The sequence below is a fragment of the Callorhinus ursinus genome, unplaced genomic scaffold (genome assembly GCF_003265705.2).
Source record: "Callorhinus ursinus isolate GAN/ISIS: 27379988/994484 unplaced genomic scaffold, GSC_fseal_2.0 scaffold25, whole genome shotgun sequence".
NCBI lineage: Eukaryota > Metazoa > Chordata > Mammalia > Carnivora > Otariidae > Callorhinus > Callorhinus ursinus.
The window spans coordinates 40,779,429-40,795,964 of NW_027397087.1; the positions used below are offsets into that span (position 1 = coordinate 40,779,429).

General features: G+C 42.9%; 1 protein-coding gene across 4 annotated transcripts in view; it reads left to right on the forward strand.

Moving 5' to 3' along the window:
- Positions 1–16,536, forward strand: part of SCAPER (S-phase cyclin A associated protein in the ER) — a 539,023-nt gene that overhangs the window by 501,552 nt on the left and 20,935 nt on the right. For all 4 annotated transcript variants that reach the window (XM_025883907.2, XM_025883909.2, XM_025883908.2 and 1 more), the window contains 2 exons: positions 2,725–2,962; positions 8,435–8,584. In XM_025883907.2, the coding sequence (XP_025739692.1) occupies positions 2,725–2,962; positions 8,435–8,584 (388 nt within the window). The remainder of the gene's footprint in view (positions 1–2,724; positions 2,963–8,434; positions 8,585–16,536) is intronic.

Sequence of the window (16,536 nt, forward strand, 5' to 3'; positions counted from 1 at the left end):
GATAAAGATGTGGTGTGTGTGTGTGTGTGTGTGTGTGTGTGTGTATATATATATATATACATATATATATATACACACACATGTATATGTGTGTACACACACACACACACACACAATGGAATATTATGCAGCCATCAAAAAATGAAAGCTTGCCATGTGCAATGATGTGGATGGAACTAGAGGGTATTATGCTAAGCGAAATAAGTCAATCAGAGAAAGACAATTATCATATGATCTCACTGACATGTGTAATTTGAGAAACAAGACAGAGGATCACAGGGGAAGGGCAGGAAAAATGAAACAAGATGAAACCAGAGAGGGAAACAAACCCTAAGAGACTCTTAATCTCAGGAAGCAAACTGAGGTTTGCTGGAGTGGAGGGGGCTGGGAGGGATGGGGTGGCTGGGTGATGGACATTGGGGAGGATATGTGCTATGGTGAGCGCTGTGAATTATTTAAGACTGATGAATCACAGACCTGTACCCCTGAAACAAATACATTATATGTTAATTTAAAATAATAATAATAAATATCAAGGCTTCAAAAAAAATAAGAGGCAGTCAGTGTTAAGCAAATACAGACCCTTTTTGGGAACCTTTATAATAAAGTCAGACACATTAATCTCTACTCATGTCTCTAGTCAGGGTCTGACCCCAAGCTCTTAGGGCTACAATGGAAGAAAGGAAAGAAGGAAGGGCCAACTGACATTAGCTAACAGAGTTTGTGTAAAGGTTCAGATGTTCCTGTAAGCAAATAAATGTCATTTCTTGACTTGTCCCATAAGATAAAAAATATCTCTCCGTGATGATACAGGATCACATTACAGTCTCCCTGTACTTTAACAGTGTTCCGTCAACACCAACACTTGACTTAAGAGAAGGAATGGAAAGAAAAGAAGTCATCTCCTGGTTACCCTGGATGTTTTGGTCATCAGACAAAGTACTGCCCTTAAAGAGTTGAAAGTCCTTGTGGTTCCCTTGCCTTTGCCACTGATAAATGTGTACGACCTAGAGCGTCTCAACTAATCTTAGTGGGTGCATCGAGGGGGAGCAACATCTTCCCTCCCAACCGTGAAAAACTAAGAGTGAGATGAGGTAAAAGATGTGAACGGACTTAGTAGACCCTGTGAGAGGGCAATGAGATGACAGTGTTTCCCGAGAGCTGCTTTCTTGAGAAGAGAATAAGGTGTATGATGTCATCTCACATCCTTAGCAGTATCAGAAATAGTCCACATTCAAGAAATAAATACTTACCATGGTTATGAATAAAGCTCTATTTTGATGAAACTAGTAGCAAATTAGAAAACTAGACAAGAGACCAGAAACTTGCCAGCCAGCACTTCTGAATTCTTATTAGTGCCATCTCCCCAGTGTTTCTGGGCAAGTGGATGAGATTAGCATAGATCTTTAATGCCCCTCTCACATTCCAGATTCCATCTGAAAGGAACAACAACAAAAAAAGCTGTGGGAGTGGGCACGGTGAGGACCTGTATTCATGTTAAAAATAGGGAAGAGTATCTATCATAAAGGAAGACACTGAGCAGGGACTTGTAACTTCTCTTCCAGAGGAAAAAAGAATGTGTCCATGAAAGGAAACAACTGACCCACGAGGAAGGGCGTGGAGAGACCTGGGGATTTGTGTAGAACATGTGGCAGTAGCAGCTGCAAACCTTTTACATCTTCTCAGATTCTAACCCAGGGGAGAAAAAGTGAGGGTTTCTTTCCAAGCATTTCAGCAAAGGGATCTCCGTCGGTTCTGTGAGCTCTGACTGTGACAGGTGCCATCCCTGAACTGTCCTGGACCTCCAGAGAAGTAAAGTGTGCCTTTTAGTACCTTAGGCCCTGGAGTCAGAGTGAAGGGTGAGGGGCCCCCACCTGGAGCACGTTGGTTATGAGAGAGAGAGAGAGAGATCATTCCTCAGAGAGAAATCTGGGTGCAGTTTCTAGGGGAAGAAAGGGCGGACGAATGCTTGGCAGCCACATTTACTAAAACCGCAGGCTCCTGGTCACTAGATGCTTCATGTAGACCCGAGTTCAGGAGTGAGATGGATTTAGCAAACCGTTGCTGGCTCTGCTATTGATTTTAGGAACTCATTTGTCACTGCCATTGCTTCTTGTTCACCCATAGCCCTGCCTGCCACAGTTACTAAGCTGACTTCATGGTGATTTGTATACAGCTAGTCTAGCACTTACTTGTTCTTGGGAGTCCAGCCCCTACAACCTGTCCTGCCAGTATTGCTTGATGATGGAACTGTGCTTTCAAGAGCAGGTGAAGTGTCTCCCTACCACAGGATACCAACACACTACTGAGTTTTTGAGGCCTCCCATTTTCCTGGTAGCTGCCTGCCCTGATAATATTCCGAAAGGAAACTATAGTATTTAGGAGTTCCAGTAGCTCTCATGGACTCTGTCCAGTTTGCCCAGACCTAGAAGCTAAACGAAGCAAGCCTACCTAGGCTACAAAGCACGGGGGCGGGGGGGAGGCGCTCAGCGCTGGCTGCGGAGTGCTCAGCTGCCACTGCTACAGTAGCCTGGTCTCCCAGGGGAGGGCAGGCCCGGCCACCACGCTCCCAGCTGCGTGCGCTCCCCAAGGTTTCTGGTTACCTTATTCTGCAACTCAGATGGTTTGCTTTTAACGGTCTGCTTGTCTTGTTCCATTTGACCTATAAAAATGCTCACATCCTTGAGTAGACTTCTTTTAAAGAACTGAATGTTTCTTTGTCAGGTCATACAGTATATTTGACAATAATCGCCAGGATCCCACAGGACTGACTGCTGCTCTGCAGGCCACGGACCTGGCTGGAGTTCTACACATGCTCTACTGTGTCCTCTTCCACGGCACCATCTCGGACCCCGGCCCTGCCAGCCCCAAGGAGAGTTACACTCAGAACACAGTCCAAGTGGCCATCCAGAGTTTACAGCTCTTCAACAGTTTTGCCGCTCTGGACCTGCCAGCTTTCCAGGTACCAAGCATTGGTCAGTGTGGGTGCTACCCAACCAAGAGTTCATATTTTAGTATAGATAATGGTGTGAGGGTCTTCTCCTGGATTAGGACATAAGGAATAAACTATAGTACAGGAAATCACAATACATACCATTTATGAAGCTGCTATCTTCTGGGAACCATATTAGGTGCTCTACATATGAGTTCTCATTTATTCTCATGATAGTCCGGCAAAATATTATACCCGTTCTACAGATGGAAATGGTGACAGTTAAGTAATTTGCCCAAGGTTACACGTGGCTTTGCCAGAACTGGTAGCAATGATTTTCTGACCCCGAAATCTGTGCCACTCTGCTACTACTAGATCTTGTCTTGATTTCTTTATAGTAAAGGCATTATTATCCCATCAGCTTTTAAATATTAAGGAAAGTCCTGGTTTCTTACATAAACAGAACCAAAATTAGATAAATTGTTTTGTTGATAGGACTTTCTGTGGATGATTTAACTGATTTGTGTCCGGTGTAAAGTGCATGTGTAGTTATATGTGCACACCCCTATAAATTCAGTTTTTATAGCTGAAGAAAGAAGAATTGCTTTATGCTATAACACCAGACTGTCAGCTTAGAAATAGATTTTTTTCATGTAGGAAATTTAATTTTCAAAAACACTGAACCTTTGGAACAGAGCAAGCCCCAAGGAGTAGACTTCTCTTTCAGTTTATTAACTGTCAAGCGATTTCATTAAAAAAGGAACAAACTTGGCAGATGATGAACCCATAATTTAGATGAATTGCTTTGCTCAGAGGGAAAAAGGTTATAGAGATACAAATGTATGAAAATGGTGGGCTTTGGCCATTCCCAGATAGAAGAAACGCTTATTTTGTAGCTGATGACAAATGTGGAATTCTTGCCTTCCTGTCATTCCATTCACAACAGGAAAGTAGTGAGTAAGTTGTATCATTGGATTTGATATCTTTCAACTTTGTAGACTTAGTTTATCCATCACAAGAACAGAAATCTCTTTAGGGTTAATGCATTTCAGTTTCCAAAGCACTTGAACTGGCCTTAGGTGGTAACTACATAATCTCTAAAGTTCCGAGAGTCTACAGGCACATCTCAAACAGGAGATGTCTGCTCCAGAGAATGCCAGTGGCTCATGCCTCTGGGTTGAACATAACACCTGTGTTTTATGAAGAAACATGCCCATCATGTTCAGTGTGGAAACAGCTTGGAAATCAGGAGACACTAAGTTTTTGTCTTCAGAACATGGACTAGCAGTCTACCCATCAGCTAGTCCAAGTAAAGTGATTTCCTTTGTCACCAGGGATTTTGAAAAGAAAATATCTGAAAACTGTCTCTTAGCTTCTGGTGTTATAGGTCTTCTGACCAGGATTCATACTGCTGCAGGGTGCTCCACGTCATAAACAAAAGCACCTGTATTAAGTCAGCCATTCCATCAGTCAGTCTTGAGTGTCAGGGAGCCCAGATCCATGTGCTCCCCACACCATTCCTGTGAGGTCACAGCCTGTTCAGTCTCACTCAAAAGGAACACCACTGAACCCCAACCAGCCCTGCTCCCCTAGTGGTCTTTAGGCACAATGGCCAATAATGTTAGAAAAATCATAAGCTTATTTCTGGAACCCTTCATGGCAAACTAACATAAAAACCGAGATTTCTCCTCTCTAGCTCCTTGCTATGTCCAGCCTGAAATGTATTCCCTACTTGAGCCACTTTTGTCAAAAACAGCAGGTAAAACACCAGGGTGATTCAAGAGTGTTCAAGCCATTCTTAGAATCAAATGTCCTGCCTCCCAAGTAGAATGTCTTTCTTGGCTGGTTCCTAATAGTTGTCCAGTACATTTGCTTCTTTCTTCTCTGTCCTTCATGCAGCTCTGTATTTCTCTTAACTTTCTTTCCTGTTTTTTTCTTCTTTTTTAATCTCTGTTCTGACTCTCCTGTTTTATCTTAGTCCATTTGGCCATAATTGTTTCTCATTCTCTCCCCAGACATTATTCTCAAGTACTCTTTTCCACTTAACTAGTGCATGAGCCAGGAAAGCCTGCAGGAACCTTCCTCCTGGCTGCCATCCTTTCGATATTCAAGGTCCAGCACATTTTTTCTTACTCCTCATCAGCACATGTGGGCACTCAAATGCCCAGAATTTCTAGTATCAGGTACTCTAATACATCTGCCAACGATTACCTTATTGTTCCAGTTACTTTTATACATTAAAAAAAACCTTATTAGATAATAACCACTTTATTATGATCACAGATTCTTTGGGCCCAGAATTCAGACAGGGGTGGCTTGTCACTGCTCCATGGTGTAGGCCTTCAGCTGAGAGCCTCCAACAACAAGTCGGGGAATGGAGGGGCAGTTGACACAGATAGATGGGAGCTAAAATTATCTGGAGGCTCCTTCACTCTCCTGTTTGATGCCGGGGATGACTTAAAGACTAGGTTCACCAAGGACTATTGGCCAGAGACTCTACATATGGCTTTTCTGTGTGACTTGGGCCTAAAACATCATGGTGTCTAGGTTCTGAGTGAGTGTCCTGAGAGGAAGCTTCCAGAAAACAAATGTTCTAAAAGAAACAGAAACTGCATGGCTTTCTATGACCTTACTTTACAAGTCATATAGCTGCATATCAACCATACTCTTGGTTAAATCAGTCATAAGCCTTCCAGCTTCAAGGGGAGAAGGAATAGGCCCCACCTCTCAGTGGGAGGACTATCAAAGATTTATAGGCATTTTTTTGAACCACAGCACTCTGTTTAGTAAGCTAAAATAAAACGTCCACACAGATGTCATTGATTGATGTAGATGGACATCTAATCAAGCATGTAATGCTCAAGTAAATACAATACAAATATTTGCATATAAATACAAGTAAATACAATACAAAGTATTTGCATATAAAGCAAAGTGTGAGTTTCGGAGAAAAGTACTATTATGATAAATATGGTCAGAGAAACTCATGTTCTAGTTCATCAAGACCACTTACATGTCAAAAGTGAGATTTTAGGAACTACGTTTATAAAAGACAGGAAAAGAGATTTTAGGTACAGCATGGGTCTGACCTCAGAAAAATCTGGGAGACAATTTATGAATTGCCTGAGAGGATCAAAGGAACTGAAGAATAAAATCAAAATGAGATAAATGGTCTGACCTGCTAAAGAGTTAAATAAGACGATGTAAGACATGTTGACCATTTGAGGACCAAAGCATCATAAGAATGCAGAGCCATAATAAGCATCCTCATCAGACCTTTGCATCTGGAGTCAGACTGATGTGACTTTGGGCCATTATACTACCAAGTTTTATGACCTTAGACAAGTCATTTGAACTCAGTTTCTCATCTGTAAAATAGACTAAAAACACTTACCTCACAAGTGTGAGGGTTAAATGAGATTATGTAGAAGCACTGTGCTAACTAGCACATAGCAGGCCCTCAAGAAATGTGGATGAAGAATTTGCCCAAACTGTTTTAGCAGATGTTGATTCAGAAAGTTGACTTTTGAATGCTGCATCCCCAGTGCCCCTCCACACTTCTGTGAAGCCATAAACCCGTGTGCTCGTTTCACGTGAGAACCTATCATGTAGTAGTAACAAAAGGTTATCCATTAGAATATTTTCTTAGCTTGTTCCATTTCATTGTATACTAATAAGGCTGTCAAAATATTTTTACCCCTTCAGCAAAGAGTCTGATTTCACTGTGAATTCATATTGGCACAGATGGCCTTGAGATCCCAGATATTGTATATCGCATACACTTTGACAGATTTTACAATTGAAGGTGGTCTCAAGAAACAAATCAATATACTGACTTGGCAATTAATTCTGGCTAAAAAGGAAATATAGTTTCCTTGAAAAATTGGTTTAATTTTTATATTCAAACTTACATGCCCCTTGACCTGCTCTTATCAGTGAAGGTTAAACAGAGGGTACTGGGTCACAGCCTGCTGGACACAACTAATTAAATAAGGGCTGAGCTGAGAAGGTGTCACTGCTTGATTTAAAGGAACAAAGCTCTCATGAAGCCTCTTTGGGGCTTGAAAAACATTTTGTCTCAGGGCAATGAAACTGAGACAGAAGGCACTCTTAAAATTTAGTGGTAATTTTATTGCAGCAATACTCACTAACAGGACTGTGTTTCACCACTGTTAGGCAAAGTGAATTCATTGCAACTCCCAAGCTGCAACATATATGACCTGGTTCAAGCCCACCAAGACCTCAAATCAAGAGATGAGTTTAAAACGCTGCCTTTTCCCACAGGCCGGCAGGGGTGCTTCATTCCAGTGTCGGCTGCGAGTGTATTCTGTGGGCTTTGCCTCTCCCCTTTGCCCTCCTGTCGCTCTGTCTGTTTGACATGTTTATTAAATAGAAACTTCAGGCTTCACAGACAGAGTCAGGCTCTCCTCCCACGTCGCCCACCAGCAACAGCTCTGTGCCTGTCTGGAGAAAGGATCCCAGAAGCCTCACAGTTGAGGGGGCTTCGTGGTTTGTTTTTATTGGGGGGAGGCAGGGTGTTGGTTTTTTAACATTCTTTTGGGAATGTTGGGTTTCTAGAGCTGTTTGAATAATAACCAGTTGTTTTTTATGTTGCTTTCCTATTTGAACATCAGTAAATAGAATTGTGTTTTATCCCTGTGTTCAAGAAAATGGTTTCTGCTCCAGGAAAAAATAAAAGTATTAGAAGTAAGCTAAATGGCAGATTCACAGTAGAATGTTAGTATTTTATATTTTTCCACATTTTCTACAGTGAGACTATTTGTACAATGAGAAAAAATTACTACAAATGGAATAAATAACCATGCTTTAGGTGGATAGTGTCTTGATCCATATGAGTATTTCTCCATGTCTCTCTTTTCAGGTTAAACGTTGCATTTATTATGATCATTTATTAGAGCAGGAATCCCCAAACTGAACTATTAAACATAGTGCTCTAGAAATTTCCTGTGCTGGGGCGCCTGGGTGGCTCAGTCATTAGGCATCTGCCTTTGGCTCAGGTCATGATCCCAGGGCCCTGGAATCGAGCCCCGCATTGGGCTCCCTGCTCCGCGGGAAGCCTGCTTCTCCCTCTCCCACTCCCCCTGCTTGTATTCCCTCTCGCTGTGTGTCTGTCTGTCAAATAAATAAATAAAATCTTTTTTAAAAAAAGAAATTTCCTGGGGCGCCTGGGTGGCTCAGTTGGTTAAGCGACTGCCTTCGGCTCAGGTCATGATCCTGGAGTCCCGGGATCAAGTCCCACATCGGGCTTCCTGCTCAGCAGGGAGTCTGCTTCTCCCTCTGACCCTCTTCCCTCTCGTGCTCTCTCTCTCTCATTCTCTCTCTCAAATAAATGAATAAAATCTAAAAAAAAAAAAAGAAAGAAATTTCCTGTGCTTTTCCAGCACCATAGCAGAAGGTACACAGGGTCCAGTCTTGCTTTGTGATTTGCAGCCCTGCCTCTCCCCGGGCTGAGGAGTTCTAACTGCTCCTTGTCTTCGTCAGTCTATTGTAGGGGCAGAGGGCTTGTCCCTTGCATTCCGGCACATCGCCAGCTCTCTACTGGGCCACTGCAGCCAAGTCTCCTGTGAAAGCCTCCTTCATGAGGTCATCGTCTGTGTGGGCTACTTCACTGTCAACCACCCAGATAACCAGGTAAGAGGCCCCGGACACTTCCTTAGACTGCTCCCCCAACCCTGAGAGTGTGAGGTATTGGAGTGAGAAAAGGCAGGCTAGCCTGCTGGAACCCATCTGTCCTGTGTGAGGCACTTTAACCAGGCTCCAGGGACAGGTCTCTGACTTATTCTATCCAAAAAGATGTGATCAGCACTAGATTAGCACCAAGGCCTCCTCTTAGAGCTATAAAAATAAAATGTTTTTAATAAAACATTCACTAAACAGAAGCATCACACCCTTACCACATAGGTTCTGATGTTCTATCCATATATTTGTTTTGTTTTGATCAGGTAGATTGCATCTTTCAGCTTGGGTCACTTCAGGGTGCTTAGGGGCTGCCAGGTGGTGTTGGAGGGGGGCCTGAGAAGGTGGGACTTGGACTTCTCCCCCTTGAGTCACCCAGAGTAGTTTTGCTTTTAACTGTTTGGATGATGTGGTTTCCGAGCAAGAGTTTTTTTGTTAATAGGGTTCTGCTGCTTTAAGAAGTTGGGAAGACTTGTGTTACCGATTTTGTAAAAAAAAAAAAAAAATTAATAATAATAATGAGCACTTTATTTCTTTTTATTTTTAAAACCAGAGTAATGGCATAACTAACATATCAAATAGTAGATCCTGACAGCCTCATTTATCCAAAGCCCTCTGTGACCTTAACTGTATGGATTATAGCCGAGAAAAAGGCTTCTGGACAACCCTAACCCTCCAAATTAGTAAGTTTTATTCTAGGCAAATCTCTAACAAGTGTACTTACTAGGTCTGTTTAGCCTACAGCAAACTAGACCAGGGCAGGAGGACAGGAGTTGGTTACAGTGATGGAACCAAGTACAAGGTGAGAAGCTGCACACTACGAGCCGGAACTGTCTATCTAATAAGGAGAAAGAGGAAAGAAGAAAACAAAGCAGGGCCCCAAACTCAGAAATTGCAGTCATCTGGGTTCAAAGGGACACTAAACCCTGTATTTTATTTCCAAGAAGATTCTTAATGTCCTCAGTGCTAACTCTGAATGAGCATTGAGGCAAAATGTATGTTCTCTGAATTCCGTTTTAAGAAGGTTGAGGAACATGCAGTCCATTCTAGAAAGATTTCCATGATTAAAATATAGAAAATGTTGACCCTTACCAGAACAAGTGTCATAAATGGAAAAGTTCCCCTTTTTCAGACACTGTTGCCAGGAGGGCAGATCTTTTTCACCACCTCCCCCCACCCCTGCACGTGCCCTGGGAATATTCTGGCAGTGCTCTCCCCTTGCTAGCACCCCCAGGTACTGGTGCTTTATCCTTTCCAGGCACCAGGCCCAGCAGGTTCATGAGTCTCTTACAATCTGCTCAAGGAAGGAAAGCTGAGGGAAATCTCCTGTGTGATTTTCTTTTCTCCATGTGTATTCATTCAACCTACTAAATTTGCCTTTTATTTTCCTTTAGAAGTTTGTTTTTCTTTTTCTCATTACAAACGTATTCCTTACTCATCATGAAAAAGGCAAGTGCAGAGAAGACAGAATCACAGTTACTCCTGATCTTACCATCTGAGATAGCCACTGTTACCATGTTGGCAAGTTCCCTTACAGTCCCTTTTCTATGAATATTTTTTCCAGTTTTATTGAGATATAATTGACATATAACATTGTATTCATTTTAGGGTGCAAACTGATAATTTGATATATGCATATTATACAAAATTATTACCATAGTAAGTTTAGTTAACATCTATCACTTCACGGAGTTACAGATTTTTTTCTTGTGGTGAGAACTTTTAAGATCTACTATCTTAGCAACTTTCAACTGTATGATACAGTACTAGTCATCATGCTGTACATTACATCCCCAGAACTTACTTATCTTTTAACTGGAAGTTTGTGCCTTAGAACCACCTTCACCCATTTCACACACCACCCGCCACCCCTCTATGAGTATTTTACATAGCTGAGATCATACTGTGCATACACTTAGGTCCTAGTTTATACCCTTAACATTACGGGTCTTCCTCTACTTACACTGGGGTTACGTCCCAATAAACCCATCATAAGTTGAAAATATCTTAAGTGGAAAGTGCACTTGATACGACTCACCTGCCTTCAGCATGCTCAGAACACTTACGGTAACCTGCAGTTGGGTAAAATCATCTAACACAAAGCCTATCTTATAGTAAAGTGTTGAATATCTCATTTAGTTCATGTATCATATGATCTCACTGATATGAGGAATTCTTAATCTCAGGAAGCAAACTGAGGGTTGCTGGAGTGGTTGGGGGTGGGAGGGATGGGGTGGCTGGGTGATAGACATTGGGGAGGGTATGTGCTATGGTGAGCACTGTGAATTGTGCAAGACTGTTGAATCACAGACCTGTACCTCTGAAACAAGATAGTAGGAAGGGAAAAATGAAGGGGGGGATATCGGAGGGGGAGATGAACCATGAGAGACTATGGATTCTGAGAAGCAAACTGAGGGTTTTAGAGGGGAGGTGGGTAGGGGATGGGTTAGCCTGGTGATGAGTATTAAGGAGGGCAGGTATTGAATGGAGCACTGGGTGTTATATGCAAACAATGAATCATGGAACACTACATCAAAAACTAATGATGTAATGTATGTGATTAACATAATAAAATTAAATTAAATTAAAAAAAATCACATGTGTCACAGACCCCATCTACCGGGGATCTCTCATGTTGGGCAGGGGTTGGGGTACAGAAAATAATGCCCATTTACCAAGACAATACATTGAGAAGCTGCTGTTCAACTCTGAAGGCTGATTAGGAAGCTTCTGGGATCTATCTGTGTGCCTTATTCAGGAAACTTGTAAAGATCCTGGGAAGGTGTAAATGAGTGTGTTTTATGAGCACAAAATCGACTACAGTCTAACAAATAGAAGGCCTGAGTTCTAACCCCACTTCTGCCACAAGCTATGTCATTTTTTTTTTTTTTGAAAGGGAGGGAGAGAGCCTAGTGGGAAGGGGGAGAGAGAATCTCAAGCAGGCTCCATGCCCTGCACAGAGCCCGATACAGGGCTCGATCTCACAACCCTGAGATCATGACCTGAGCCAAAATCAAGAGTCAGACACTTAACCCACTGAGCCACCCAGGCGCCCCAAGCTGTGTGATCTGAAATAAATCATTTTCCCTCTTGAGGCTAGAGCATTTTTTACTGTACCAAGAGGTATATTGGTTCTGGAAGTGATGGTGGTAATGGTTGTGTGATACTGTGAGTGTACTTAACGCCACTGAACTGTAGGCTTAAAAATGGTTAAAATGGTAAGTTTTATGTTATATGTATTTTGCCACAATAAAAAAGTGGGTTTTTTTTTTCTAAAAAGGAGTGGATTGTTCTAGATGATCTCCCTTGTGAGTTCCGTGAGTCTGTGATATTTTAAAGGCTAAGATTAGAACCACAGACCAGCATTCTGATCTCATGGGGACACCAAGCCATTTTGTGGTTTTTCAGATGCTCCTTGCCCTACTCTAGATTCTGTCAGCACCAGATGGCTTCATTAGCTGCCTCCATGACAGCTCATCCTTTTTTTTTTCCTTAAGATTTTTGTATTCATTTATTTGAGAGAGAGAGAGACAGCGAGAGAGGGAACACAAGCAGGGGGAGTGGGAGAGGGAGAAGCAGGCTTCCCGCCGAGCAGGGAGCCCGACGCGGGGCTCGATCCCAGGACCCCGGGATCATGACCTGAGCTGAAGGCAGACGCTTAATGACTAAGCCCCCCAGGCGCCCCATGATAGCTCATCCTTAAAAGCTGAAAATACCCTGACCCCCCCCCCCGCCCATATTAATAGAGGAGCTCCACTGACAGACACTGATGAGCAGGGACTTACAGATGCAATATCAGGTGCCTTGCTCTGTGGAGCCATCTCTAGCCACAGTTGTTTTAGCTGCATCAAAGGGTTGTGCTCATGCCATCCAGCTGCATGGCATGGCCTGCGTAGGGGGAAATAGCCTCAGCTTACTAAAATGATAACTGCTCATATCCCAGTAGAACTGGGGAGTTTTCTGTAACTAAAAAGCTGATTGTCTATTTCATTCTAAAAACTTGTTTTATTAAATTCCCTTTCTGATCCCCGCAAACCCAGTAATTTGCTGATTGTTTGCTGAGGGGATGTGGTAAATATAGCTTTAAGCTCTCGTCCCAGCTCTGGCCACAGATTCATGGAGTCTTCCCATGGAAGGCCTCTGAAATTTCTAGTCCCGCTGCCTCAGATTACAGGTGGAGTAACCCGAGGCTCGGGGAAGGAAAGGGGTTGTGGAATAAGAGCTCACGTGCCCCCACCTCACAACCGGCAGTCCAGTTCCTGCCCTTTCCAGCTCTCTTCTGTTCTTAGGAAGCGAATGTATTCAACCTGATGCCACGTTCTCTAAATCAGAGGAATTTCAGAGGAGAAATTATGATGCTCAATTCATTTAATGCTTCTGTATCATTAGTCAGAAGTCATGTTAATTTGCAGGGCCTGTTTGTCCACAGTGCATCCTTTATTTCCTCCTGGGGAAACAGCTTGTGTCTTTGTAAGACAGGAGATTTTGAACAGCCTAAGGCTGTTTTATTAGGCAACTGCTTTGCATAAAGGATTGGCACTTTTTATTTGCCACCATTTAGTCTATTAGCTGGAAAGACTGAGCCCCCCTGATACCAAAGATGACTTCAGGAGAGAAACCTGGAGAATAAATATAATACCCCATTCTTGATGGAACCAATCATCTGTTTCCTACTGTGCTGCAGTTTCTAATTAAAATGTTAGTTTTTTAATCAAAAACTTCCTTGTATTTTATGGCAGTTTCATGACTCTTTCTAAATCCCTTCCCATTTAATTATTATAATGAACATAATTAGTATGTGCTGTCAGCCCTTCACTTTATTTACATTTTATATTGAATAATTAAATGTGGTCTGATAATTAAATTAACTCGAATGACAGATTATTTGGCTGCCTGCATATTACCGTATTGGGAATAAGCACCTTTGCATATTCATTTTAGTTAGTGACTTTTTCATTTGTAAAGACCCCATAGATCCCAGCTCTCAGCGCCCGAGTCTCTTCTGGCAGGTGAAAGGAAGGGTCCCTGTGGCCCCCCTCCCCCATCCAGCTTCTCCGGAGAGAAGCCCTTGCAGATTGCTCAGCCATCTGCCCTGCACTGTACCAGAAGCCCCACCGCTCCTGGGGAGACCAAACAGGCGAGTAAGCTGGACAGTGAAGCCTTTGAAACTAGATTCTGCCTGAGCCGGGTGACATGCATTTCCCAGGTCTTTTGTAATTTGATGACTTAGTAAGAAAACCTAAACTTTAATTGACTAAACATATCTGAAATGTATCTGTTGTGCTCACCTCAGACATTTCCCTGCAAACAAAAACAGGGCACTTTCCTAGTTGTACACCATCTGCGGGTGAGGGAAGCAGAGTGATGTTTTAAGAGTGGCAGTTTTCCAGAGCCCCGTTTCAGCTTTTAGAACTTTCAGAAGGGGCCTAATTCCTCCTCAAACATTCTTAACTTCAGTCTTTGTTTTTCTCAAAGGCAGATGGTCCTAGGTCACGCCCATTTGGTAAACTCCCCCAGCCCCATGCAAGTCCATGGATGGAGTCTGCTGTGGTGGGCTCAGGGCAGAAACGCCAGTGTTTGAGGCCTTCCTGTTCTCCTGGTGTCAGCAGCTCGTTCTTTAGCTGTCACACGAGCATTCAGCCTTCTGTATCTTCTTTTTTGTTTGACAGATACAGTTCCTTTCATAAAATGAAAATATATCATGTCTTAAGGAAAGCTTAACAATTTCAACACTATAACCATTTCAGAGTTACTCTCTGAAAAATTATAGTACCAAAGAAAAATGTGGGATTTTTTTTCCCCAAAAAGAGAACAGTAACTTTCCTAACTATATATAACTTCTGCCTATCTAAACATTTAACACTTCTAGTGAGTGACCTGGCTAGTATTGGAATGGAGAAATTTGCCAGGTAGCAGTTTGGGCTGATGATATTAAAAGTCACCAATTTCACAGAAGCCAAATAAAAGGTACCTTTTACTCCCCTTATCTCTTTGGATGAATTTTCCAACACAAGGGGAGTTTGAAGCACCACATGCTCACACCAGGTAAAGCCCCTGCGAGCTTGTAAGGAACGCCTGGCTGTCTTCCCAGGGGAGCAGCTAGAGCAGACGGCAGCCCCTGCTGAGCCCTCAGATGGACACTTGCACCACTCGGCACTGACCTTGGCTGCGGATACTTGTACTGTGCAACTGAGAAAGGAACATTCTTCCCCCTTTGTATGGGATTGCCTCCTAATTTGTAACACTCGTAATTTGCACAGATCTGCTTGTGGTCGATGCAGCAGTAGTTAGGGTGGTACCTGAATGGATTCACATCGTGGATCAGTCTGCAGCTGAGGTTTTGAACTCGATCTCCAGTGGTTCTAAAAGTCAGATGTCCTAGAGGATAAGAGCATCAGGTTCTGAAGGCAGCTGGCTTGGAAATCCCTATTCTGCTCTATGCTGGCACGATGATGACTTCGGGCAAGTTACAGACCGCTGGGCTTCGGTTTTCTCATCTGTAAAATGGAGGTGTCACCACTACTTTCCAGCTTGTACAAATTGAGACAGTATAGGGCCTGACCCATAGTGAATGCTCAAGAAAGGAGCTATTACTATCCCCTTGCCCTGTTAACACCATCTTCACAGCACTAAATAATATACCTGCTTCAACAATGGGCTAAATTCATAATTCTGACATACTGATCTGAAAAAAACAAGACCCTACAGATCCTTCCTTTACCAGTTTTCTCAGTTTCTCATTTTTGAGGAATTCAGATCCAGAACATTCCAGTAAAATAACTGTCCTGAAATCTAACATTAAAACTTTGAAGTTGAAAGCTAGCCATAGCTTCATCTCAGTAGGACTATAAAAAGTTGGGAACCCCCTAAGCCCCTTCAGCATGGCTGTGAGACCAGGAGCATGAGTAGGGTCATTCTGAAGCCTAGTGTAATTAAACTGCAAAGTGACGCTTGGCTAATCATTCCCTTCTGAGTTCCATCCCAAGATGAGGCAGAGCTGTGGAAGACACACAAGGGAAGTCAGCACCCTCTTCCCAAAGTACCCAAACCCAGACCCTCTGAACAGAATGAATACTGTCAGAACAGCTGTGCACACAAACCTCAGTCATCCTTTGCCCCCTTAAAAATCTTCTATTGGGACATCAAATATGCATAAGAAAATGATGCCAGAAGGAATGTCCCATCAGTTTAACTCCTGACCAGTGGTAGATCTAATTTTTCTGGGCCTGCCTTGGTGTTCAGTCACTGAGGGACCTTTTTCATAAATCACCGAGATGGATCATAAGGAATTAAAGTATAATCAAGACCCCTCTCCTGAGATAGGAAATTCTATCAAGACCCTCATGAGTCACGGAAAGCCCCTCACCGCGGATCAAGCACTGGTGGGGCGGTGAGGGTGGCCCGATCCTTTTACGCCTGCTCAGCTTAGTGGTCCTGGACGGGTCACTCTCCTTCTCTGGGCTTCACTTTCCTGTGTGTCAAAAGAGTTAGGCCGGTCGCTCCAAAGAGCCCTTCCTCCTCTCATAGACGATAGATATATAATTCTGAGATGAAGTGTGAATTCATGGCCAGAACAACATAAGTCGATGAATTTAATCATTTCTAAGCATAGCATCGAAGATACTCCACTCTAACCGCAGCTGGTCTCGTCGCTGTTCCACAAACACACCTCAAGCCTCTGTCCTTGCTGCTTTCTACCTCGAATACTTTTCCCTCGGAAATCAGCGTGGTTTGGAGAGGCTTCCAGATTTTTTTCTCAGATGTCATGTTATCTGGCCTTCCCTGACCACAGTATCTAAAACGGTAGATAAGCCCATGGTTACTGTTTCCCCTTTACCTTACTTTATTTTTCTTTATATACTTCTTGCCTCCTTGCCATATATTTCTTTTGTCTGTCTCCCCATCCC